This window comes from Symphalangus syndactylus, chromosome 12 (assembly GCF_028878055.3).
Source record: "Symphalangus syndactylus isolate Jambi chromosome 12, NHGRI_mSymSyn1-v2.1_pri, whole genome shotgun sequence".
Taxonomy (NCBI): Eukaryota; Metazoa; Chordata; class Mammalia; order Primates; family Hylobatidae; genus Symphalangus; species Symphalangus syndactylus.
Window position 1 is genome coordinate 28,410,630 of NC_072441.2, and position 24,633 is coordinate 28,435,262.

The 24,633-nt window shown below is 34.9% G+C and overlaps 2 protein-coding genes across 7 annotated transcripts in view; one reads left to right on the forward strand and one right to left on the reverse strand.

Moving 5' to 3' along the window:
- The window catches only part of LRRIQ3 (leucine rich repeats and IQ motif containing 3), a 416,288-nt gene extending 407,437 nt beyond the window's left edge, over positions 1-8,851 (reverse strand). For 3 of the 4 annotated variants that reach the window (XR_010117296.1, XM_063624032.1, XM_063624033.1), the window contains exon 1: positions 8,664-8,819. The gene's annotated coding sequence lies outside the window, so the exon portion shown is untranslated. Of the gene's footprint in view, positions 1-8,663 lie in introns of all 4 variants that reach the window. The other variant, XM_063624031.1, reaches the window with a different exon arrangement.
- Positions 8,852-8,873: 22 nt separating this feature from the next.
- Positions 8,874-18,755, forward strand: FPGT (fucose-1-phosphate guanylyltransferase). Of its 3 annotated transcripts, XM_063624035.1 has the most exons (5): positions 8,879-9,028; positions 10,442-10,609; positions 12,090-12,182; positions 15,908-15,973; positions 16,736-18,755. In XM_063624035.1, exons 1-5 carry the CDS (start codon positions 8,947-8,949, stop codon positions 17,347-17,349), a joined length of 1,023 nt encoding a protein of 340 aa, XP_063480105.1. In that variant the 5' UTR covers positions 8,879-8,946; the 3' UTR covers positions 17,350-18,755. The 3 variants fall into 3 exon arrangements, with proteins under 3 accessions (XP_063480104.1, XP_063480105.1, XP_063480106.1); XM_063624034.1 differs by having other exon boundaries at positions 8,874-9,028; positions 15,908-18,755; XM_063624036.1 differs by lacking the exon at positions 15,908-15,973 and having other exon boundaries at positions 8,896-9,028; positions 16,725-18,755.
- Positions 18,756-24,633: the final 5,878 nt, after the last annotated feature.

Here is a 24,633-nt window from a genome sequence, read left to right on the forward strand (position 1 = left end):
CTCCTCAGCCACATTCTACTGGATACGACAAGTTCATTTTATTTTTCAAGCCCCCTATAAACTAAGTACAGAAAAAAGAAATGAAATATAAGTTGTTCTGAGATTGGTGATCTCAAGTAAGTTATGTATCCTGTGCCTCAGTTTCCTCATCTGTAAAAAGAAGATAATAACAGCCCATAGAATTGTTATGAGGACGAAATGAGTCAACGTGAAGGGTTTAGAACAGTGTTTGGCACTTAATGATATGGTTGGGCTGTGTCCCCACCCAAATCTCACCTTCATTGTAGCTCCCATAATTTCCACTTGCTGTGGGAGAGACCCAGTGGGAGATAATTGAATGATGGTGGCAGTTTTCTCCATACCGTTCTTGTGGTAGTGAATAAGTCTCATGAGAGCTGATGGTTTTATAAGGGGAAACCCCTTTTTCTTGGTTCTCATTCTCTCTTGTCTGCTGCCATGTAAGATGTGACTTCCACCTTCCACCATGATTCTGAGGCCTCCCCAGCCACATGGAACTGTGAGTCCACTAAACCTCTTTTTCTTTATAAACTACCCGGTGTTGACTGTGTCTTTATCAGCAGCATGAAAACAGACTAATACAGTAAGCACTACAAAATTAATTGAATGCCTAGTTCCATTAACAATTCAAGATAAAATATATGCTTCAAAAAGTGTATCAAGGGACCTGCAGTTTCCAGTATGGCATGTAAGGAGCTTGGAGTAGTCACTCCATCCTAATAACACATTAAAAAGCTCAACAAACTAAAAATCAACAACTCTTCTCAGCTACACAAAGTAAGGTCATAGGGTAAACTGCTGACCCCTAAACTGGAGCAACAGATAGACAGTACAGAAACTCATCAGGAACAGACACACAGATGTCAGGGATGTTGGAAATATCAGATGGAACTGAAAACAACTAGGATTAATACGCTAATGGCTCTGATAGAAAAAGTAGGCAACATACAAGAACAGATGGATAATGTAGGTAGAGAGACAGATATTCTAAGAAAGAATAAAAAAGAAATGGTAGAGACCAAAAACATTGTAACAGAAATGAAGAATACCTTTGAAGGGCTCATTAGTAGACTGGACATGACTGATAAAACAATCTCTGACTTTGAGGATATGTCAACAAAAACATTTAAAACTAAAAAACAAAGAGAAAAAAAATACTGAAAAAAAGCATAATATTCCAGAAGTGTGGGACTTCTAAAGGTGTAATGTACGTGTAATAAAAATGCCAAAAAAGGAAAAATAGAAAGGAATAAAAGCAGTATTTAAAACAATAATGAATGAGAATTTACTCTAACATCGGACACTAAGCCACAGATTCAAGAAACAGAGAACATCGTGTAGGATAAATGTAAGAAAATTTAAAAAAACCTCACACCTAGACATTTAATATACAAACTTCAGAAAATCAAAGGTAAAAAAAAAAATCTTGGAAAAAGCCAAAGAATTTTTTTTAAATCTTACTTATAAAGGATCACAGATAATAACGACATTTGACTTATCAGAAACCATGCAGGCAGAAGATAGTGGAGTGAAATATTTAAAGTGTTAAGAGAAAAAAACCTCACTGACCTAGAACTTATAAGGGGAAACCCCTTTCACTTGGTTATCATTCTCTCATCTGCCACCATGTAAGATGTGCCTTCCACCTTCTGTCATGATTCTGAGGTCTCCCCAGCCACATGGAACTGTGAGTCCACTAAACCTCTTTTTCTTTATAAATTACCCAGTGTTGAGTGTGTCTTTATCAGCAGCATGAAAACAGACTAATACAGTAAGCTCTACAAAATTAATTGAATGCCTAGTTCCATTAACAATTCAAGATAAAATATATGCTTCAAAAAATATATCAAGGACACTGTATTGTGCAAAATTATTCTTTAAAAGTGAAAAAGAAATAAATTCTGTTAGATAAATACTGAAGTAATTTGTTGTTGGTAGACCTGCCTTGTAAGAAATGTTAAAAGAAGTTCTGAGAGAAGAAAAATGATATAGGTCAGATACTCATATCTATGTTAAGAAAGAATGTTGGGAAAGGAACAAGTGAGGATAAAATAAAAATCCCTTATTTTTCTTATTCTTAGTTGAATAATTTGTCCAAAATAATAATAGCAACTAGTTTTATTTTAATTAATCCAACAACAGCAGAATATACATTATTTTCAAGCTCACATGGAGCATTCATTCACCAAGACAGACTACATTCTGGGCCATAAAACATGCCTTATCAAATTCAAAAGAACAGAAGCCATGCAACGTCTTCTCAGACCACAATGGAATTAAACTAGATATCAATAACAGGAAAACAGCTGGAAAATTCCAAAATACTTGGGAGATTTATAAACAACACACTTCTAAGTAACACATAGATCAATAAAAATTTAAAGATATTTTGAACTAATGAAAATAAAATGTAAAATTTAGCAAAATTTGTGGGATATAGTAAAAGCAGTGCTTAAAAGGAAATTCATAGCACTGAATACATATATTAGAAAAGAGCAAAGATCTAAAATGAATCATATAAGCTGCCATTTCTAGAACTTGAAAAAAGGCAGCAAATTTAATCCAAAGTAAATACAAGAAAAGTAACAAATATAGTAAGTTCGTTTTCAAGAAAATTTTAATTCTTAATTATATGGGAGAAGGGGCATATTTTATCATTATCTCATTCCAGAAGACTCTATAAAGATCTATAGTCTCTATAAAAAATAAATACTCTACTCAGATTATACGTAGGTTCTTCTATAATATAAACCATCTAATCATTAACCTTTAGTGAACAGTGGGGAGGTCTTCCCATATACTCTCTGTGGTTACTTTTACCATGCAATAATAAATCTTACTCCAAAATGTATCCTTTCCTTATCTGTTAGGACATTCAGAGTTAATTTTTTTCTAACTTTTATTTTAGAATCAGGGAGTACATGTGCAGGTTTGTTACAAAAGTATATTGCATAATGCTGCCATTTGGAGTATGAATGAATTTGTCACCCAAGAAGTAAGAATAGCACCCAACAGGTAGCTTTTTTTCAACCCTTATCTGTCATCCTCTCTCCCAATTCTTGTATTCCTCTCAAATACCAAATCTTATCCCAGGTGTCTAAAAACATATTTTTCAGTTCCTCTTAACTGATTTTTGTTTTATATGTATTCAATATTTTAAAATCTTCTCAACTGGTTTCTTTTTAGTTGATGTGATATGAACACTAATATAATTTAGTCTTATAAGCAGTCTTCCCCATACACTATATTAATTTACATTCATTTTCTCTATTAATATTCACCTCTGCCAACAATATGTATTTGCCAGTATATAAACAACCTTAATATTTTTAAAAATTACAAAACAGAACATAATAATACCTGGTTATTGCTATTAAAAGGAAAGATTAACATGATTAATAAATTACAGAAAAAACTAGTATTCTATATTCAGAATATAACATATGTGTCAGTTATTTATATTATTCAGCTACATATTCTGTCAACTTTCCAATCATTATGGAAAAGTGGGGATTTTTCATATTTTGTTTTAACTACCGCATGCAGCATTTCAGTTTTGTTTCTCATTGTTTATTTATATTGTACATCTGAAAACTGGAATAACTCAAATGACCAGGCCCCAGAGCATATCCCCTGAATCATATCATTGCAGCTATGGGCCCATATGATTCTATTGCCTACCAAGGGAAGCTAAAAACCACTACAATTGATATCTCCTCCTCTACCAAGTTAGAAGCCCCTTACCACTTGTTGCAAATTTAAAATATGCACATAGAGGAGGAATCTAGTCACTTTCATTCATTTTAGACTTTGATAATTTTATAACTATTTTGTGAAATGTATATACACATTTGTAAATTATCAAGTTCAAATAATAATATAATGTTCAAAGGCAAGTTAAGTATAGCAACACATTACAGAAAGTATCAAGGCTCCAACTACAGTTTCAAAGAAATTCTGCAGTTAAAAATAAATCAGTACCATTATCAGTAAACCTTTCCTTAGTTTGTATCAACTAAAGTACTAATTTAAAAATTATCATACATTTTAATCACACTATATAAACCATGTCTATAAAATAAAATGCACATCAGTTATATCTCATCTTTACTCCCACCTTTGATGGCAGACACATTAAGTGTAACTATGCAAGGTTATAACTCATGAATATCTAAATTAAATATTAAGAAGTAAAAAAATTTATTTTGTATATTTATTTCTTTTCCAAATGTGATACGTAATAAATATTGGAAAGAAAGTTTTCAAAGAAAGTCTTTGCTGAGTGTACCAACTACCTTTAGACTTAACACTTATTCACTGAAGCTTTTAGATACTTGGAAGACAGATCATCATGTTTTAAGTAATATATTAAAATATTAGATTTGATGGTCTACATGAAAGTAATTCATTTTATAAGCATGAACTATAATATTAGATGGAAATCTGAATACTCTAGACTCCAAAATTATCGCAACAGCTGTTATCTGCATATAAAATCAAATCATAAAAAAAGAATAAAAAGTTTTAGTTTTTAGAAAATCTAATTGTAAGGATTCTAATCAGTAATATTTTATACATATTGTGATTACAAACTTTAGCTTAGAATGTCTGCAACATATTAAGTGCATCTCTATTAACAAAATAAAGAAATTATATTTTTTAAATACTTTTTATTTGGATAACAGATTTGTTAAGTAACGACTGTTTTAATAAAGAATTGCCATGGGCCGGTGCACTGACTCATGCCTATATAATCCCAGAACTTTGAGGGGCCAAGGCAAGAGAATGCTTGAGTCCAGGAGTGAGCTATGATCTGCCATTGCACTCCAGCCTAGGTGAAAGGCTGTCTCTAAAAATAAAAATCCTGTCTCGAAAAATATAAAAGAATTGCCATGATTTTATATCACAGAAAAAATATATTTTAAAAATTAAGAAGGGGAGAGTCTAGTAGAACAGTCAGACCAGTACATGTGTCCTGGAAAATGAACACAGAATATAGTGCATTTATAACTTAATATAAATAACCTTGATAGAACAAAACATTATATTTTCATGGCATATTCTATATGTTTTCAAATGACATGAAAAGTCATTCAGAACAAGGAATCAGAATTCATTTGTAATTATAACATTTTTTTCTTTAAATATATTGGCTTTTTAAATTTTAGAAGGTTATATACTTCCGTTCAGAAAAAAAGCTTTTGTGAGACATCATTTTTCAATTTTTATTTTTATTCCAACTTGGAGACTGCAAAAGCATAAGCCTGAAAAAACTAAAAGGTGGTGAGCCAAAAGATGGGTATTAAACAGCCAAAACTAATAAAAACATTCACAGAAAATAATCTGCACAGAAATCACAACCTCTTAATAAAGAAATTAGCACAACAAATATTTCTTCTAGCCCAAAACACTCCTTGGTAAGCTTTCATAGAACAGATTTTGGATCTCCTAAAATTAAGCCATTAATACCTTTCTCTTAAGTGTCATAAATATTGTATTACATTAATTAAAATTTAATTCTTGACTCTACTAATTTATATTCCTCAACCACTTGCCCTCTCCCTATCCCTTTCCCCTCCCCGAAACCTCATCCTGGTATTTGGACAAAGTAGATTATGATTACACTACTGGGGAACTCCATTTGGAAAAAAAATCTACAAAATACTAAGGGAGGAAGTATAATAAAAGTTCAGGGGTGGGAGAATGTTGCTCTGCACTACAGAAAGTTGAGGGGTGTGAGGGTTCCTCCAACAGGGCATAGTGAGAAAAAAAATATTTAAGAAATAAATTGAGAACAGGCTAGCTGAGTAAATAAATTGAAATAAAACAAACTGCAAAAAGAGAATTTTTGCTTTTGTTGCATGTCAGGAAGGGTAACAGGAGGAAACAGTGGTTAAACAGAGCCATGAAGCACAAGGACTGGAAACAAGTACAGCCCTAGCTTGGCCTGACCACAGCATGCACTATGAGCTCCACAGTATACAATCCAGGACCCTATTCATTTGGCTTCAACTTCCTAAGATAAAGAAGGGGGGAAAATTAAAACATGCTTCTCTATAATTTCCACACAACAGTCATAGTTATGCCTGTAGTAATAAAAAAACAACGTAACTGGCATTAACTGTAAATGGGTTAGAAGACATTTTAATGGGGGAATGAAAATGTTCTAAACCTGTACCTCAATAAAGTTGTTTTAAAATATCTATCTCATTCTTCCTTATGGCAGCTCTTCAGATAGTCTCTACTCTCCTCCTAGAAATAAAAAGCCCAAATGCCTCCACAGAATATAATTTTTCAATTTATTATAGTCTAGTATGTTCAACATCTTTTTAAAAATGTGGAATCCAAAACTAAACAGATTATTTCCTGTGTGTTTGATTTGTGCAGAATTAATGGGCTTACAGCTTGGCTGGATTGATATATTTTACTCTGGTAAAATAATATTCTGATAAATACCTGGAAAAACTCTGTGGTGAATTCTCTAGTAAAATAATACTCTGGTAGCTTAAGATGTTAAACAGTCATATCACACTGTTTTATTATACTGAATATGAACTTAAATAAAATCCCTAAACTTTTTTTTGCCCCCAACAATCAACTGCCACGGAAATTTACTCCTACTCATATATATAGTATTTCTTAATTTTTTTTACTTAAAAATTAATATTAATGAAAATTTGAGAAAAGAAAGAAAACAGAAGCCATAGCTGATAATATGGTATATTTATTTCCAGCAAATTTTGATTGCATGATATAGTCATATTGAGAAAAAATAATATCCCATTTCTATGGCCATCCTTCTCAGATCCAAGAAATACTCTAATATTCTGTATGATACCATCCCAGATCCAAGAAATACTCTATTTAATATTCTGTATGATAGAATCTAACACATCACTCTGTTTGTCTCCTTACAATTGTTACCACTGGATTTTTTTATTTGGTTACTTCTTCCTTGTTTATTTCACCTTATTAGAATATACAGACCCCAAACATATAGGCTCTGCTGACCTGCACTCCCTTGGGTCCTCACCTAGTTCCACAGTTAAAATTAATTCTATCTTCTTGCTGACAATTCCCAAAATTGTATTTCTAGCCCAGACCTCTCTCCTGAATTCTAGACTCATATGTATAATGCATACAGACACATACACACACAAACTTCCATTACATATTCACTGCATACACGTCTCTTTATTCCACATGTCCAAAATCAAATTCTAGACTCTATTACCCCAACAACCTTCCTCAGTCAGAAACTTACCCATCTTAATTGATGGCCAATCCATCCCAAGGCAGTCATTTTGACTCCTCTTTTTCTCTTACAGTCCACACCCATTAATTCCACCAGCACATTTTATTGTTTTTGTCTTAAAAATATATCCAGAATCTGACCAACTTCTCACCATTCCCACTGCTACCATCCTGGTCAAACCTTCCCCAACTCTCACCTGCAATATTGCAGTAGCCTCCAAAGAAGTCTCCCTGCTTCTATCATTGCCTCATCCCCCATTATAATCTATCCTCCTATCTCTGAGTGATCTCTTTAAACACAAAGCAAGTCAGTTCAAAACAAATGGCTTTGTTTCCCTTAAGAGTAAAAACCAAAATTCTTTCTATGGCCCTTTCTTCCCTCTCTGACCTTCTCTCGCTACTTTCTCCTTTGGTTACTTTCACTCAAGTCTCTGTATTTTCTAAATGTTTTTCAATAAGATACTGTTTTTTTTAATTAATGAAAAGCTTTAAATGATAAAACTATGAAAGAGTAATCTAATCTGCCATTTTATCCAAATGCTTCCACTATTAGAACACGATTGTATAACAAGTCTAAGAAGAAAAACTAAGTAAATTTATGACAAGAGTTTATGGTGCCCTGAATGTCTACGCACCTAATGAAGACGTTGATACAGAGAAATCTTCTCAAAAAATCAAACGGTATGGTGTAATAGCACAAGTTCTGGGTTTGGGATTGAAATATATTTCTTAAATCTTTTATTACTTACTAATTGTGATACCTTGACTAAGTCACTATTATCTGATTCAGTTTTCTTCTGTGTAAAGATGAAGTGTGGTCTGTAAAACTAAGAAACCTGGTGTTCTGTAACAGGAACACCTCTATATAGTTACCCAAAATACACCTAAAAAGGCTGACTTATTCCTAAGAATGTTATTGAACATTCTAGATTAATCTGCATATACAAAAGAATGACAGAGAAGAAACCAAAATACCAAAAATATTTGGAGCCTGGTTGCGGACTGAATTTTATACAACTTCCAAAGACACTATCTGAGAGGCTGTCGTGTGTAGCCTACTAAGAAAAAACAGAGGGGTGGGGTGGCTCGCTCTCCAGGAACCACAAACTTAAGGTACCTAAAAAGAACAGAGATTTTAAATATTCAGACTGTGTATGCATCATGACCCAGGGTTGGGGGCAGATGGCTCCAGATGACCTGGGGTGGCGGGAGAAAGGAGAGATGGCGGAGATCTTCTATCAGGCTATCCTGGGGAACTGCTCCAGGCTGCAACAAACCACCAGTTACGACGAATCGCCTTTGATGTGAAAGCTGGGAAGCCAGATTGTAGTTTCGCCTTATACTTAGCGGGTCGGTTCTGACAATTTTGTCACCCAACCTGAACCACTCACCGGGTCAACTGGGCTGCAAGCCCTTATGAACTGGAGACAAGTGGCCCAGCCCCAACACAGTCAGACAAATCGCTGGGTGGCCATCTGTTCCTGAGACCGTTGCTAGAGAAACAAGACAACATCCAAATTCTCCACATCATGGTTTTCCGGGAGCCAGCCAAGGCGCTCCGGGGCGTGGTTACGTGAGCGACGCACGGAGGGGGCGGGTCAGAAACAACCGGACAGAGGCGCACCCCAGGGCGCATGCGTGCTGTGCGGCGCGGTCTCAGGGAAGGTGGGGGCTATGGCAGCTGCTAGGGACCCTCCGGAAGTATCGCTGCGAGAAGCCACCCAGCGAAAATTGCGGAGGTTTTCCGAGCTAAGAGGTACCAGAGAAGGCACCCGAGTTCTCCTGGGCAATGCAGAGGGAGGGTGCTTTTGCGTGCCAGGAGGTTTGCTGGACTGTCACTTCCCGTTTACTTCTCATCTGCAGGCCTATGGCGCTCCCCAGGAGTAGCTAGCTAATACTCCTTTTGAGTTTTTTATTCTTTTCACTGTCCCTGCTTGACATGCTTGTTGCTTACTTTATTCTTAGTAGTATAGATATTGAAAATGAGGGCGGAGGAAGAAGAAGAAAGAAAATCTGACTAGTGAAGTTATGCATTGATTAGCTCATTAATAAAAGTTACTTTAAGGCTGAGGCAGGAGAATGGCGTGAACTCCAGGGGTCGGAGTCTGCAGTGAGCCGAGATCGCGCCACTGCACTCCAGCCTGGGCGACAGCGAGACTCTGTCTCAAAAAAAAAAAAAATTAAATAAATCTAAAAGATGTGAAGCACAGTATTTTGACCTTTATGAGTAGATGCCAGCCCCCTATCTACTTCACGCTTTACATTACGTTCATCTACTTCTGGAATGTAAACGTTTGTTGAGGGAGTAACAGAACATGGAGGAATTATGGATTAAAAATTAAAAGGAAGAAATTTGTTCTCAAAAAATTGGTTATGCCACTTAATCCCTGTACAACCATCAAATAAAAGTGGTTATATTTGTGTTGCAGTGACTGCTTAAAAAATACTAGGACTAATTCCTGGATAACAGAAAACATTCAGGACTATTAGAGTCTAGCTGACAAGTTGTTTGTTAATTAAAACGCTAAATCATTTTGTTTATCAATAAAGAGATTCCAACTGTCTACTAAAAGTGCAGACTGTCTTTTAAAGATGGTATCAGAGAGTTGGGACCTTCTGTTATCCAGAATTTTATGTTATATTCTAACAGCCTATGTAAGTTTGCATGGTTCATCTTAAAGTAATAGAAAATAAAGTACCCACATTTATAAACAGCAAAATTGAGGGAAGGGATCTTTGGGTTGTGTCTTTCTTAGTCACTTAACACCAGGTGTCCCTGATACGTAAGAATTGATTTGCAAAGCTGGAGATTTATTTATGTTTGTCTCTTCTTATTGAAGAATTGAGGCAATAGTCTTTGGCAAGTTAAAAGTCGCTCTCTTAAGAAACATTATGTCATTCAGAATTTATAATTAAATTGGCTTGCAGACCGTAAAAGGAGGGAGTGATCTAAAAGAAAAAAAAGGAACTTGTGAACAGTCCTCATTATAACTATTTTGAATCATATTAATGCACCACTAATTATTCCCTAACTTTCAAAAGCCGAATATATGTTTCGGAAGATGATAATGGATGTTACCTTCTTTTTCTTCTTTCTGAATAGGCAAACCTGTGGCAACTAGAAAATTCTGATAATTTTTGTTGTCATTTCCTTGCTTTTTCCAAATAGGCAAACTTGTAGCACCTGGAGAATTCTGGGACATAGTTGCAATAACAGCGGCTGATGAAAAACAGGAACTTGCTTACAACCAACAGCTGTCAGAAAAGCTGAAAAGAAAGGAGTTACCCCTTGGAGTTCAATATCACGTTTTTGTAGATCCTGCCGGAGCCAAAATTGGTACGCGCTTTATGGTCAGGTTTATAATATAGGTCCTAAGCAGAATAATCACTGAAGAAAAGGTTTCTGTGACTTACAGTTTGTAAGCTGCATATCTCTACCCACAGCTTTACAAACTTTCAAATTTGAACACAAATTGACTTTTTTTAGAAAGATAAAAGGAATAGCAACTGTTCTTACCCATTATGACTTACCTTGAAAAACTTCCAGAATGTTACTTAAAAGATAATTTTATTAGTTTTAATGAAATTCACACTATTCAGATAGGAATACTCTTGGACCTTATCAGTAGAACCCTTGAGGTCCTCTCCAGTCCAGAGTTCTCCAGCAATTTACATGAAGAAAGCAAATTAGTGGGAAAAAATACTCTTGGCCTTTTGGGGTCATAATGCAGAATGCAAAAGAACACTGTCACATGGCTTAAATATAATACATATATTTGAAAACCCTAGTTTAGGTCAACATTGCCCATTGACCTTCCATTGCAAATAGAAATAAAAGCTGTTTTTCTGAAGGCTCTTTTCTATGTGATACTTAAAGTTGAAGCCCCTTGATACCAGAGACAGGATAGCTGTATATGACATTAATATAACATAAGCATTATTCTAATTAGCCAACGTTATTTTAATCCTTACAACTATGACGTCAGTACTGTTATTGTTTCTTTTTTTTTTTTTTTTGAGACAGAGTCTTACTCTGTTGCCCAGGCTGGAGTGCAGTGGTGTGATCTTAGCTCACTGCAAGCTCTGCCTCCCGGGTTCACGCCATTCTCCTGCCTCAGCCTCCCGAGTAGCTGGGACTACAGGTGACTGCCACCACGCCCGGCTAATTTTTTTTTTGTATTTTTTTTAGTAGAGACGGGGTTTCACTGTGTTAGCCAGGATGGGCTCTGTCTCCTGACCTCATGATCCTCCTGCCTCGGCCTCCCAAAGTGCTGGGATTAAAGGCGTGATATTATTTCCATAGATGAGAATCTGAGGTACTCAGAGTTAAGTAACTGGCCCAAGATAACTAGTGTGGTAGCTATATTTAAGATTTTTTTTGGGAATCAAAGTTCTAAAAATCTTTTTTCGAAAGGAACTCTAACTTGTGTTTTTGATTGTGTCATTTGGGAGAATTATTTAAATGGGCTTTGTGATTTGTAACTCTGTATGAATGTTTATATTTATCAGTCTTCTAGTGTCACAGATTGTGTAATTTATTATTTCTTCTTTCTTATAATTACTATTTTGGGGAGAATATTACCTCATCATTTATTACTGAGGGTTGTTGTCTGGGTTTCATTGCTAATTTATTGATTGGTTGTTTGCTATGAGATGTTTTTAATTTTGTTCTATTGCCAATACCTTTGATGTCCATCTATTTAATTATTCCTGAAAGGCAAATCCTTAAAGTTATATAACACCTAAATTTACCGTCATGACAAAGTTTTAGTAGGTTTCTATTAAATAAATTGTGCTTTTTTAACTTTGTTTTTAAGGAAATGGAGGATCAACACTTTGTGCCCTTCAATGTTTGGAAAAGCTCTATGGAGATAAATGGAATTCTTTTACCATCTTATTAATTCACTCTGGTAACGTTATACTTTACTAATTTACATTTTCTTTTTAGTCTTCCACGTTTAATACTTTAGAGACTTTTTTCTTTCTTGCAAACATTTTCCTTCTTTTTTAAAAGAATCTTTGAAGTTATTCTGCTTTGAAAACAAATACTTCATGATTTTCATGACTTTTTTTAGGTTGTAAGTAGTATAGTGATTTTCACAAATTTTACTCGTAAAATTGTAGATCATGTATCTCGTCAACCTTTTATGAATATTGTTTTGTTTTGGGTATGTATATAGAAAATTATTTTCCTAAGACAACTCATTCAAATATGAATAGTTCTCAGGAATACTTTAGTGGGGATTTTTCTTTTAATCTTAATTTGTATTTTAAGTTCCAGGGTCCATGTGCAGGTTTGTTACATAGGTAAACGTGTGCCATGGTTGGTTGCTGCACCTAATCAACCCATCACCTAGGTATTAAGCCAGCATGCATTAGCTATTTTTCCTAACGCTCTTTCTCCCTTAATGGGGATTCTTGCTTTGAGGGAAGGCTGGTTTAACACTGTCGTTACTAGACTTTTGTCAGTACTTTTTATCTTGCATTTTTGTGTGATTATTGGTAGCCAGAGGCCACAATGCTTAAAAATAAAAGGAAAATGTGACAAGACACAGAGTGGACAAGTAAATATATAAAAGAGAAATCACACACACAAAATAAGACATTTTAAAACAGAAAAGTAGGAAGCACATAGTCTCAGAATAAAGAATAGCTTTTTAAATTGAATACATTTAGTTGGGCGAAAATTTTGGTTACATGAAAACCTTTGTTGTTTTTCTATGTATGTTAAGGGGCTAATGAAAACTGTCATGAACTGACACTAGTCCAGGGACAGGTATTTTAGAATTGTTCATCTACATGGCTTCCAAGGCACTTTCTCATTCTTATGATTTACATACAAAACAATGATTCTTTGTAAAGATGATGTCAAAGTAAAGCATCCAAGTTCTGGTTTGAAGCCTAAAAATGTGTAAAAAAAATCTAATTTACAATTTTAAGAAAATAATTATCAGTTTAGTAAAAATTAAATTATATCCCAGGAAATGCATAGTTAGATAATTTTTTATTTTTATTTTTTGGAAATAGATAATTCTTAGTGCTAAACTTTACTATTGGCTGCTCTTTGAAAAAAGAAAAAAACAGAAATTTATTAGCTCTCTTTTGATAAACAATGTACTGTGTGCTGCCAAGTGCTTTACAGGTATTATTGATCTTCAGTGATAAATTAACCTTAGCTTACTGTAACATTTTTACTTTATAAACTTCTTAATTTTTTTGACTCTCTTGTAATAACACTCAGCTTAAAACACAAACACTGTACAACTGTACAAAAATATTTTCTTTATATCGTTAGGGTTTATTTTGTTGTTTTTATTTTTACTTTTTAAATCTTTTGGTTAGAAATGAAGACACAAACATATTAGCTTAGGCCTACACTGGGTCGGGATCATCAGTATCACTGTCTTCTACTTCTGTAGTCCTGCTGAAGTTCAGGAGCTGTCATCTCCTATGATAACAATGCGGCCTTCTGAAATACCTCCCGAAGGACCTGCCTGAGGCCGTTTTATGCTTAACTTTTTTTTGTATGTATAATATGAATTTATTCTAAAATAACAAAGTATAGTATAGTAAATACATAAACCAGTAAACTAGTCATTTATTACCAATTATTATAGACTATACGTAATTGTATGTTCTATAGTTTAGTCAACTGGCAGCACAGTAGGTTTGTTTATACCAGCATCACCACGAACACTTGAGTGGTGCGTTGTGCAAGGACTTGACAATGGCTCCACCATCACTAGGTGATAGGAGTTTCTCAGCTCCATTATGATCTTATGGGACAACCTGTGTATATGCTGTCCATCATTGAGTGAAATGTTGTAAAGAAGCAAGTATTTTAGCATTAGTATATTAGTTTTCTATAACTTTTATTTTCTGTGAAGTAGATTTTTTTTTTTTTTTTGAGACGGAGTCTGGCTCTGTCGCCCAGGCTGGAGTGCAGTGACGTGATCTCCGCTCACTGCTGCAAGCTTCGCCTCCCAGGTTCACGCCATTTTCCTGCCTCAGCCTCCAGAGTAGCTGGGACCACAGGGGCCTGTCACCACGCCCAGCTAATTTTTTTTTTTTTTTTTATTATTATACTTTAAGTTTTAGGGAACATGTGCACAATGTGCAGGTTTGTTACATATGTATACATGCGCCATGTTGGTGTGCTACACCCATTAACTCGTTATTTAGCATTAGGTATATCTCCTAATGCTGTCCCTCCCCGCTCCCCCCACCCCACAACAGTCCCTGGAGTGTGATGTTCCCCTTCCTGTGTCCATGAGTTCTCATTGTTCAATTCCCACCTATGAGTGAGAACATGTGGTGTTTGGTTTTTTGTCCTTGTGATAGTTTACTGAGAATGATGGTTTCCAGTTTCATCCATGTCCCTAAAAAGGACATGAACTTTTCGTTTTTTATGGCTGCATAGTATTCCATGGTGTATATGTGCCACATTTTCCTAATCCAGTCTATCGTTGTTGGACATTTGGGTTGGTTCCAAGTCTTTGCTATTGTGAATAGTGCCGCAATAAACATACGTGTGCATGTGTCTTTATAGCAGCATGATTTATAATCCTTTGGGTATATACCCAGTAATGAGATGGCTGGGTCAAATGGTATTTCTAATTCTAGATCCCTGAGGAATCGCCACACTGACTTCCACAATGGTTGAACTAGTATACAGTCCCACCAATAGTGTAAAAGTGTTCCTGTTTCTCCACATCCTCTCCTGCACCTGTTGTTTCCTGACTTTTTTTTTTTTATTGTACTTTAAGTTTTAGGGTACATGTGCACAATGTGCAGGTTTGTTACCTTTGTATTTTTAGTAGAGATGGGGTTTCACCATGTTAGCCAGGATGGTCTGGATCTCCTGACCTCGTGATCCGCCCACCTCAGCCTCCCAAAGTGCTGAGATTACAGGCTTGAGCCACCGCGCCTGGCCTTCTGTGAAGTAGATTTTTAATTAGAAGTCTAAACATGGTTGAAATTTGTTGTTTAAAACGTAGATACAGGCTGGGTGCAGTGGCTCAGGCCTGTAATCCCAGCACTTTGGGAGGCCGAAGCGGGTGAATCACCTGAGGTCAGCAGTTTGAGACCAGCCTGGCCAGCATGGTGAAACTTCATCTCTACTAAAAATACAAAAATTAGCCAGGCGTGGTGGCAGGCACCTGTAATCCCAGCTACGCGGGAGGCTGAGGCAGGAGAATCGCTTGAACCTGGGACACAGAGGTTGCAGTGAGCCAAGATCGCGCACCACTGCACTCCAGCCTGGGTGACAGTAAGACTTCATCTCAGAAAAAAAAAAAAAAAAATGTAGATGCAACATCATGTTTTGGGCCGTGGTCCTTCTTATTTGTTATACATGTAATTCGAAACATTTCACAGATTCTACAGTATATTTAAATTTTTTCCTGACCTACAGTTTTTAAAATTGTCTTCTGTCAAATGGCAACAAGATAATTTCTCTGCGAATTTTTAATCTGGATTTCATTATTCTTTCCTGATTTGCAGTAATAAGTGGTATATATTAAATATCTTTAAAGATATTTTGATTTGTAACTTATGGGTTATAAAACCCCGGGGTTTTCAAAATTTTATAAATAATACTTCATTTTTAAATGGTTATTTCGTTTTAATTTTATAGGTGGCTACAGTCAACGACTTCCAAATGCAAGTGCTCTGGGAAAAATTTTCACTGCTTTACCTCTTGGTAACCCCATTTATCAGATGCTAGAATTAAAACTAGCCATGTACATTGATTTCCCCTTAAATATGAATCCTGGAATTCTGGTTACCTGTGCAGATGATATTGAACTTTATAGTATTGGAGAATTTGAGTTTATTAGGTTTGACAAACCTGGCTTTACTGCTTTAGCTCATCCTTCCAGTTTGACGATAGGTACCACACATGGAGTATTTGTCTTAGATCCTTTTGATGATTTAAAACGTAGAGACCTTGAATACAGGTCTTGCCATCGTTTCCTTCATAAGCCCAGCATAGAAAAGATGTATCAATTTAATGCTGTGTGTAGGCCTGGAAATTTTTGTCAACAGGACTTTGCTGGGGGTGACATTGCTGATCTTAAATTAGACTCTGACTATGTCTACACAGATAGCCTATTTTATATGGATCATAAATCCGCAAAAATGTTACTTGCTTTTTATGAAAAAATAGGCACACTGAGCTGTGAAATAGATGCCTATGGTGACTTTCTGCAGGCTTTGGGACCTGGAGCAACTGTGGAATACACCAGAAACACATCAAATGTCATTAAAGAAGAGTCAGAGTTGGTAGAAATGAGGCAGAGAATATTTCATCTTCTTAAAGGAACATCACTAAATATTGTTGTTCTTAATAACTCCAAATTTTATCACATTGGAACAACCAAAGAATATTTGTTTTACTTTACCTCGGATAACAGTTTAAAGTCAGAGCTCGGCTTACAGTCCATAACTTTTAGTATCTTTCCAGACATACCAGAATGCCCTGGCAAAGCATCCTGTATCATTCAAAGCATACTGGATTCAAGATGTTCTGTGGCACCTGGCTCAGTTGTAGAGTATTCCAGATTGGGGCCTGATGTTTCAGTTGGGGAAAACTGCATTATTAGTGGTTCTTACATCCTAACAAAAGCTGCCCTCCCTGCACATTCTTTTGTGTGTTCCTTAAGCTTAAAGATGAATAGATGCTTGAAGTATGCAACTATGGCATTTGGAGTGGAAGACAACTTGAAAAAGAGTGTGAAAACATTGTCAGATATAAAGTTACTTCAATTCTTTGGAGTCTGTTTCCTGTCATGCTTAGATGTTTGGAATCTTAAAGTTACAGAGGAACTGTTCTCTGGTAACAACACGTGTCTGAGTTTGTGGACTGCACGCATTTTCCCAGTTTGTTCTTCTTTGAGTGACTCAGTTACAACATCCCTAAAGATGTTAAATGCTGTTAAGAACAAGTCAGCATTCAGCCTGAATAGCTATAAGTTGCTGTCCATTGAAGAAATGCTTATCTACAAAGATGTAGAAGATATGATAGCTTACAGGGAACAAATTTTTCTAGAAATCAGTTTCAAAAGCAATTTGATTTAGAGATATTTTAAATATTGTACACTTTGCCTTTTTGAGTAACATTCCAGAGATAGGTATTTTCTGTAGGCTGTTTCACTGAACTCAATTAATGAAAACTGTATTAACATAATTGCTGTAGCATAATATTAATAGCGCAAAAGTACGTATAAATCATTTTGATGAAAAATATTTCAAGACTAAGTTGAGAAAAGAGATACTATTTTGGATGTATATCAGTATTTTTGTTTTTTAATAATGATTGATTTGTGGAGCATTGTTTTTTCACATAATGAGTTTTAAAGGTAATTTTTAAGCATACCTTTGGAATTTTTCCATCTTTTTTGAGGCTTTTGATCCAGTGAAGTTCTAAGTATTCACTGGCACTTCTCTCCTCAACTGTAATTCTATTTTGAATAATAAAAATGACATACTGTAGGGTCTTCAGAGTAGTGTAGGAATACTGTAGAAATATTTTTCAGAAACAAATCCATAGCTGAGAAATTCACTTAGTGCCCAATATATTGTGATTATTTTAGTTGATAAAGAACTAGATACAAAGACCTCTGAAATTGATGATAAAATTTGTATCTCATTAATTTTATCAAAATGAAACTAAAAGTACATATGTATTATACACTTGAACATGTGTTTGTGTATCTTTAAAGTTTTCCTTTATGTTCCATTCCATAGGAAAACACATATGCACACAAAACTCAGTTATCTGTGGGAAAAGTGGTAGTAATAATTGAGATTCATCAATAATCATATAATTTCACTGTAGACATTACTTGCATTATCTCCCGTCAGTCCTTCTAACAAAACTTAAATTACCAAATGAACTGACTTTACTTTTCATCTTATTTTTTGTCCATATGCTGGTGATGCTGAGAAACAATAATTGGCCCAAATGCAGACATCAAGAAGCAGGCAGGAAAATGGAAAAACTGAGATAATACACACATGATAAACAGTTTCAAGAAAATAAAAATTGGCTAGAATCTCAAGCTACGTGTTTCTATATTGGTATAAGCATATAAGTGAAAAGTCTTATAAGTGTAATAGAGAAAAGATTTGTCAGCGTTGTTTTTTTAGATGAAATAACTAGTCTGTGCTACTTTATGTCAATATAAAAATTGGCAAACTAGAAGTAACTTGTCCACAACCCTCAGTTATGATACTTGTGTGCGTGTTTTTTTTTTCCAAAGTTTTTCCCAAGGAGAAGATACAAATATATGGTAGCTATTGTTTAAAAATGATTGATTTACTTGCAGATTTTTCAGAGGATGTTACATGTTTGTCATTCATTAAATGTTCAAAATTGTAGTTTTACCAAATCTGAAGTGCCATCAGTTATAAGAATCACCATTATTTTATGTTCCATTAAGAAACACACAATAAAACATGACACAATGCTTTTTTTATTGAAATTTTCATATTTATTGGAGATCTCTTTTAGATGTTTTTAAATACAGATTTTTATTTAACCCTCTTGCATATACATATAAAGTAACAGAAAAGTAAAATATTGAGATATCATCAAGAAATTTCTACAGCTTCACATTCAAACTCTTCAGCACTTTCAGAGCTGTTGATATGCATATGTCCACCTAGTACCATCTTCTGTGCTTTCAGAGTTGTTGGTAAGGCTGCATTTCCTGAGTGCTCTACCAAACTTACGTCTGGATTTTTTTACCCAGCTGCAGACCCACACTCCTGCAAGCTTTGATACCCTTCTATTTGACAAAGCTCAGTTTCACCTTTGTTTCAGTTTAATCACAGGTCCTTAGAAGATTGGACCTGTGATTCTATTCAAAGTCAAAAAGAGATTTCTCACAAATTGATGTCATATTAACATGTTAATATGAAAATTATTATTTGGTAAACCAGAAGTGACCTGTCTGAAGCCCTCAATTGTGGTATTTGTGTGTTTATTTTTTCTTTTTCAAGATTCTTTTTAAAGAAAATATGTGGTAGCTGTTGTTTAACATTTATCTACTTACAGAGCGTTCAGAGGATGTTATATGTTTATTAAGTGCTCAATACTGTATTTTACCTAATCTGAATTTTAATCATAATCCTGCACAATGCATGGATTCTAGTTGCTTTGAAATGGTTCTGTTCAAAGGACTTATCAGTGTCTCTTGCTTTGAGATGTATTGCTTGGTGTGTAGTAGCACAAACATACCACCAATAATGTACCTAATTCAACTGAAGTGACAGTCATATACGCAGATATGACCAAGTTCACATGTGAGCAAGTAACCACTCCATGACTATTGCTGCCTGGCTAATAGCTATTATACTATCATTTGTAAGGCACATTCTGTTTTCCGGGGTGTCGAAATGTGGAGAAAAAAAGATGAATTAGGAATGATTCTAACCTAAGTGTGTGTTTTAATAAAAGGATCTAGGCAAAAAAAAAAAAAAAAAGTAAGTCACTCCTAAATTTCATCCCTGAATAATGTAGTGTACATGATGATAGAGGAGAAGTGTATTTTTTATAAGAAGTGACTAAATTTTGTGACAATCTTAATTTTTCAGGCTTTTCATTTAGTCTCCCAATAAAGATAATTTTTTTCTGAATTTTATCAGCAGTAGAAAAATAAGACGTACATGGATAAGTTTGAAATTAAACATTTTGTCTCATTTTATAATTTTTATTTTTATAAAATCATGGCACTTACATCATATACTCAGGTGTGAAAGCCTGCTATTTGTAACTATAATCCATAAACTTACTGATGATTTAATAACTATCAACAAGGGCATGGGAAAAATTCAACATTTGATAATAATCTTTTACCGTAGGCATTTATACTCTAAGCAAAGCAGAAATAAAGGATATGTATCAGTGTGTACTGATTGAAATAAAGCTTTAAAAATCCAAGTGATACTCTGAAATTGTCAAAAGTTTGATGGCATGAATCCAGGATTAATTCCCATAACCTGTGATGATCTAGTCATCTTCTGTAGCTACATAGTACTCCTAATGTTAAGATTACCAAATTCAGCAATAAAGCCAAAATCAAAACCGCCTTCTGTCACATATAGCTGTTAAGTAAACTACACAAAATCAGAGTTGCTGTTTACATACATCATGATGCTGTCTGGACTTGACCACCTTGGAGGCTCAGGATTAAGGCACCTCAGTCTAGCCTAGCAGAGTTACAATGGAGAGAAGTGAAAACTCATTAGTAGCTCAAAACAAGCTAAAGGATTTCAGATGCTCTTTTTCTTGTTCATCTAAATCAAGTCTTCATCTGTGTCAAGAACTAAATTGTTAAAGACCTTTTTAATTTGCTTAGTGCAAGAAAAATAATAGCAACCATATATCTAGTTAACTTGAGTCTTCTGTGCCTCTAAAATTTTGTTTAGACAAAGCCTATTTCTATTGAGGTTGAGGAACACAATTCTAATACTTAGTAAAATTATTAACATTCCTTGCATTTAAGTTTGTCATATTTTCCTTCCTCCAATACTAGTGTGCCAAATTCTGTAACATAATAGCATTTTTGATGCTCCCATTTATCTGTATATACAGAAACTTCTGCTTAGGTTTTTTTTATATATAAAGGAAGTCTAGTCATACCAGTTTGGTTGAAGAATACTAGTTCTGTCCCTGGAAGAGCTGTCTACATGAGCCACAACAAACCAAACTTGCCACATCATTCAAATTTGCCAATTTGGCTGTAGTTTAGTAGATGACAACTTTGAGTCAGGTTAATATTTGGGGAAATGGAATAATAAAAGCTGCTGATTTTCCTACTGTATTGCTACTTCTAGGATTGGAGGTGTAGAGGGAAGATGCCTGTCAATGAGTCACTTATCAACTACCTGCACATCAGCTTGATTGTTGACACTTACGTTTAAAGATGTTCATCCCAAGAGTATTATTGTGCATGCAAGTAACTGATTGATACAGAGTTAACATTTTATTTTGGGCTGCTTGGACAAAAAGTCTATCTTTTTGAAGCCTCTGGCTGCAGGGATCTCTTAGCCATCGCACATATAAATTTCAACCATTCACACTGAGCAATTCATTTCTGATTGCTGTAGACTAGTGCAATCCATCTGCTAGTGTCGTTTCCTAGCTATCTGTGCCAGAATTATACTCCTTCAATTGTGCTTCAGTGCATTTCTGAAACAATCTAAACTAAAATGTCTATATTCTTTGGCCACTGGCTTATGATGTGTTACTGATATGCTTGTTGAATCTCCAACCTCCTTAAATGCTTTTTAAAATCTTTGTTACAACCAACACATCGTAGCTAAGTAATCTGCACGTGTGAATGACTTTTTTAAATTTCTTTTCTTACCAGTATCCACTCTTTTCTCTCTGCAGCACATTCAGATGGTTCAAGTGAGTTTTAATTTACCACTTCCTTGTAGGAGAGTGTCACATCGCCCAGAATAGAATTAAAGCATTTACATCTTGAGGCAAAAAAATCTTTTAAAATACAACTATGTAGAAATCAAGTAAGTGTTCATTTCATTTGCAGGTTTAGAAATGTTACACTGCTTAATGAAGTTTTACGTGAGTGGTTTCTTTCCTATTATTTTTAGCCTTGGGGTTTGAGAAAGTAAATTATGCCCATCAATATGCTGTACTTTAGAGAAGTTTCAAATATTTCTAGAACTAGAAAACTTGGACTACACAAAGAAATAATTGTGATTATATCAGGTGGCCCAAGAGCAGATTTTAAATGTACAGGCACACTGACAAAGTCATAAATTAAAAATGCACCAATTATTTATCACTGGGATCAATCTTTAATGAAATTGAATAAGAAAGATCACTCATTATGACTGGTTAAAGTTGATAGAGCTTCTAATGAAGCATTATCCAGTCAAATAAAGAGCTGTCTATGGAAGCTAGCCTGTGAGGAAGGAAGGAAAAAGTTTTAGAGTAATTCTTTTTTACTTGTTGCAACAGCTGATTCTTCAATACAAAAGAAATATTTACCATGAGTTCAGTGAGAAGAAGCAATTTACAAAATTAGCCATGTTTCTAGTGTCTTTGAGTATGTATCTCTAGACTACAAACGTGCTGGAATTTTCCATAACATAAAAATAAGCAAAAATAAAAACAATACTTCTCTTAGCCATATTATTTCATCAGGATATAGTCAGCCTAGTTTCATCTACAATGAAACCGAAGTTGTACTAGCCATCATACCCAACACTGAATTCTAGATTCAGATATGTACCTCCCTGCTTCGTATCCCTCCCTTACTGGAAAAAAATACATAGGCATCTCTATTTGGAGAGCTCTAATCTTCTATCAATTAAGATAATCTTTTTCATCTGGATAAATGACACAGCCATTCACCAAATTGCTCAAGGAAAAAACCTGGAAATTTTCCATGACTCTTCAGGTACTTCCCCTCATCCTTTTCATCCTGTTTTCAACAAGTGAAGTCTATATATGAAAAACACAACCAAAATCCATCCACCTCTCTCAACTTGTTGAGCTACCACTGTTTTCTAGACTAATGCAATAGTTTTTTTTTTTTTTTTTTTACATCCCACAATGCCTTGTATGCAGTAATAACAATGATCTGACTTATAATTGCACATGAATGCAAAGTTGCAGAAAGCCTGCAAAGGAAAGATTTAAAAGATTGGCATTGGGGTGTATGAGGCATTGAAAGAAAAAGGAATACTGTGGCCATCTCAACCTTACTTCGCTAATTTGGTACTGTTTTTGTATCCCATTTTGCTCCCCTGAAGACTACCTTTTAGGACAAAGATTCATACTACTTTCTAACATTCTACACTTTATTTTCTCCATGAAGTTTTGCCTGGTGATAGTCTGCAATCTCTTTACCACCCACATTGTTGTTTTTTACCTTTTTCATATTTGCTATGTGTAATCAGATGTCAGCTGGAAATTTGCTTTCCCTTTAGATGTAGGCAACATTAGTTGAACCTCTATTCTAAACCCCAGAGATGTCAAAAACTTCTCTCAAATATCTGTGAAATTCCTGAAGATCATATATCTCCATAATTACTTTGGACTGTAAGGTTCTGTTTCTGGTGAGTTAGTTCTGTTTGGGCTTGCATGTGATTTTCTCACAATTCTATGAGCTGAGCGCCTATTTTTCACGATGTGAGTCTCAAATTTTCCTCTTTCCCGCAATTAGGGCATCACCATATCCTCTCCAGAAAAAGGCCTTCTCACACAAATTTTATGTGTAGCAAATTTATCTGAATCATTGGAGCTAGGGAGGAAGGTGCTAGAAGGAAAGCGAAGGATACATATCAGAGCACAGCATTAAGTAATAATTGTTCTTAGAAATCCTTTGGCATCTTCATCACCAGGACTTTCTTCACTAGCTATTTTTTTTATAATCCAAAATTATGTCTAACTTTTTTTCTCCTCCTCAGACCAACTTCTTCCATCCCCTTACGAGATGAGCACACATTGTTTACATTGTAGACATGTAGCATTTATCTCTTCTTTCTCTTGTGTCATTAGTTTTCTTCCTTTAATGGATTATTCTCATCAGTACACAAATATTCTGTGAGTTTTCCAATTAAAAAAAAACCCTTCACTACATTTCCATCAGGTATTACTTTATTTGCTTGCTCCTTTTACACTAAAATTTTTAGAATACATTGTTCTTCTATTCTTCAGTTCCCATCTTCCTATTTACTCTTGAACCCAATTCAGGCTTTTAGCACCCCTCTCCATCACCACTACTCCATTAAACTTGTTCTTCTGAAGATTTCCAGCGCTCTCGACTTTGCTAAATCCAGGGGTCATTCTTGGTCTCATCTTCTTGCCCTTTAAACAGCATTTATCTCAATTGATTACTTCTTTGACTTGCATTCTTTACCTGGATGCAAGGAACCCCACATTACTGGTTCTTTTTCTAACTTACTGGTCACGCTTTTTAAGTCTCTTTAACTGATTTCTCCTCATCTTCCTCACCTCATATCACTAGAAGGTCACAGATATTTGTGTTTGAATTTCTGTATCCGCATTCACTCCTTTGAAATACCATCCATTCTCATAGCATCTATGTGTTATCAATTCTCAAATCCATATTTCTCATTATCAAAATGTAACTCTCAAATTGTTAAAATATGAATCCATAAATTGTGAACATGGGTCAGAATTTAATTAATGAGGAAGCCAGCAGGATTATGAAGTTGATTCTTATATTGTTCCAGATGCTACAAGGAAGAAAATTTACATATAACATTATGAAGAATTTTTTCCAATAATAGAGTACATTTTCTTATGGGATAATAGGCTTAAGCAAAAAGTCCAAAAGACAATTTAGCAAGAATTTTCTCAAG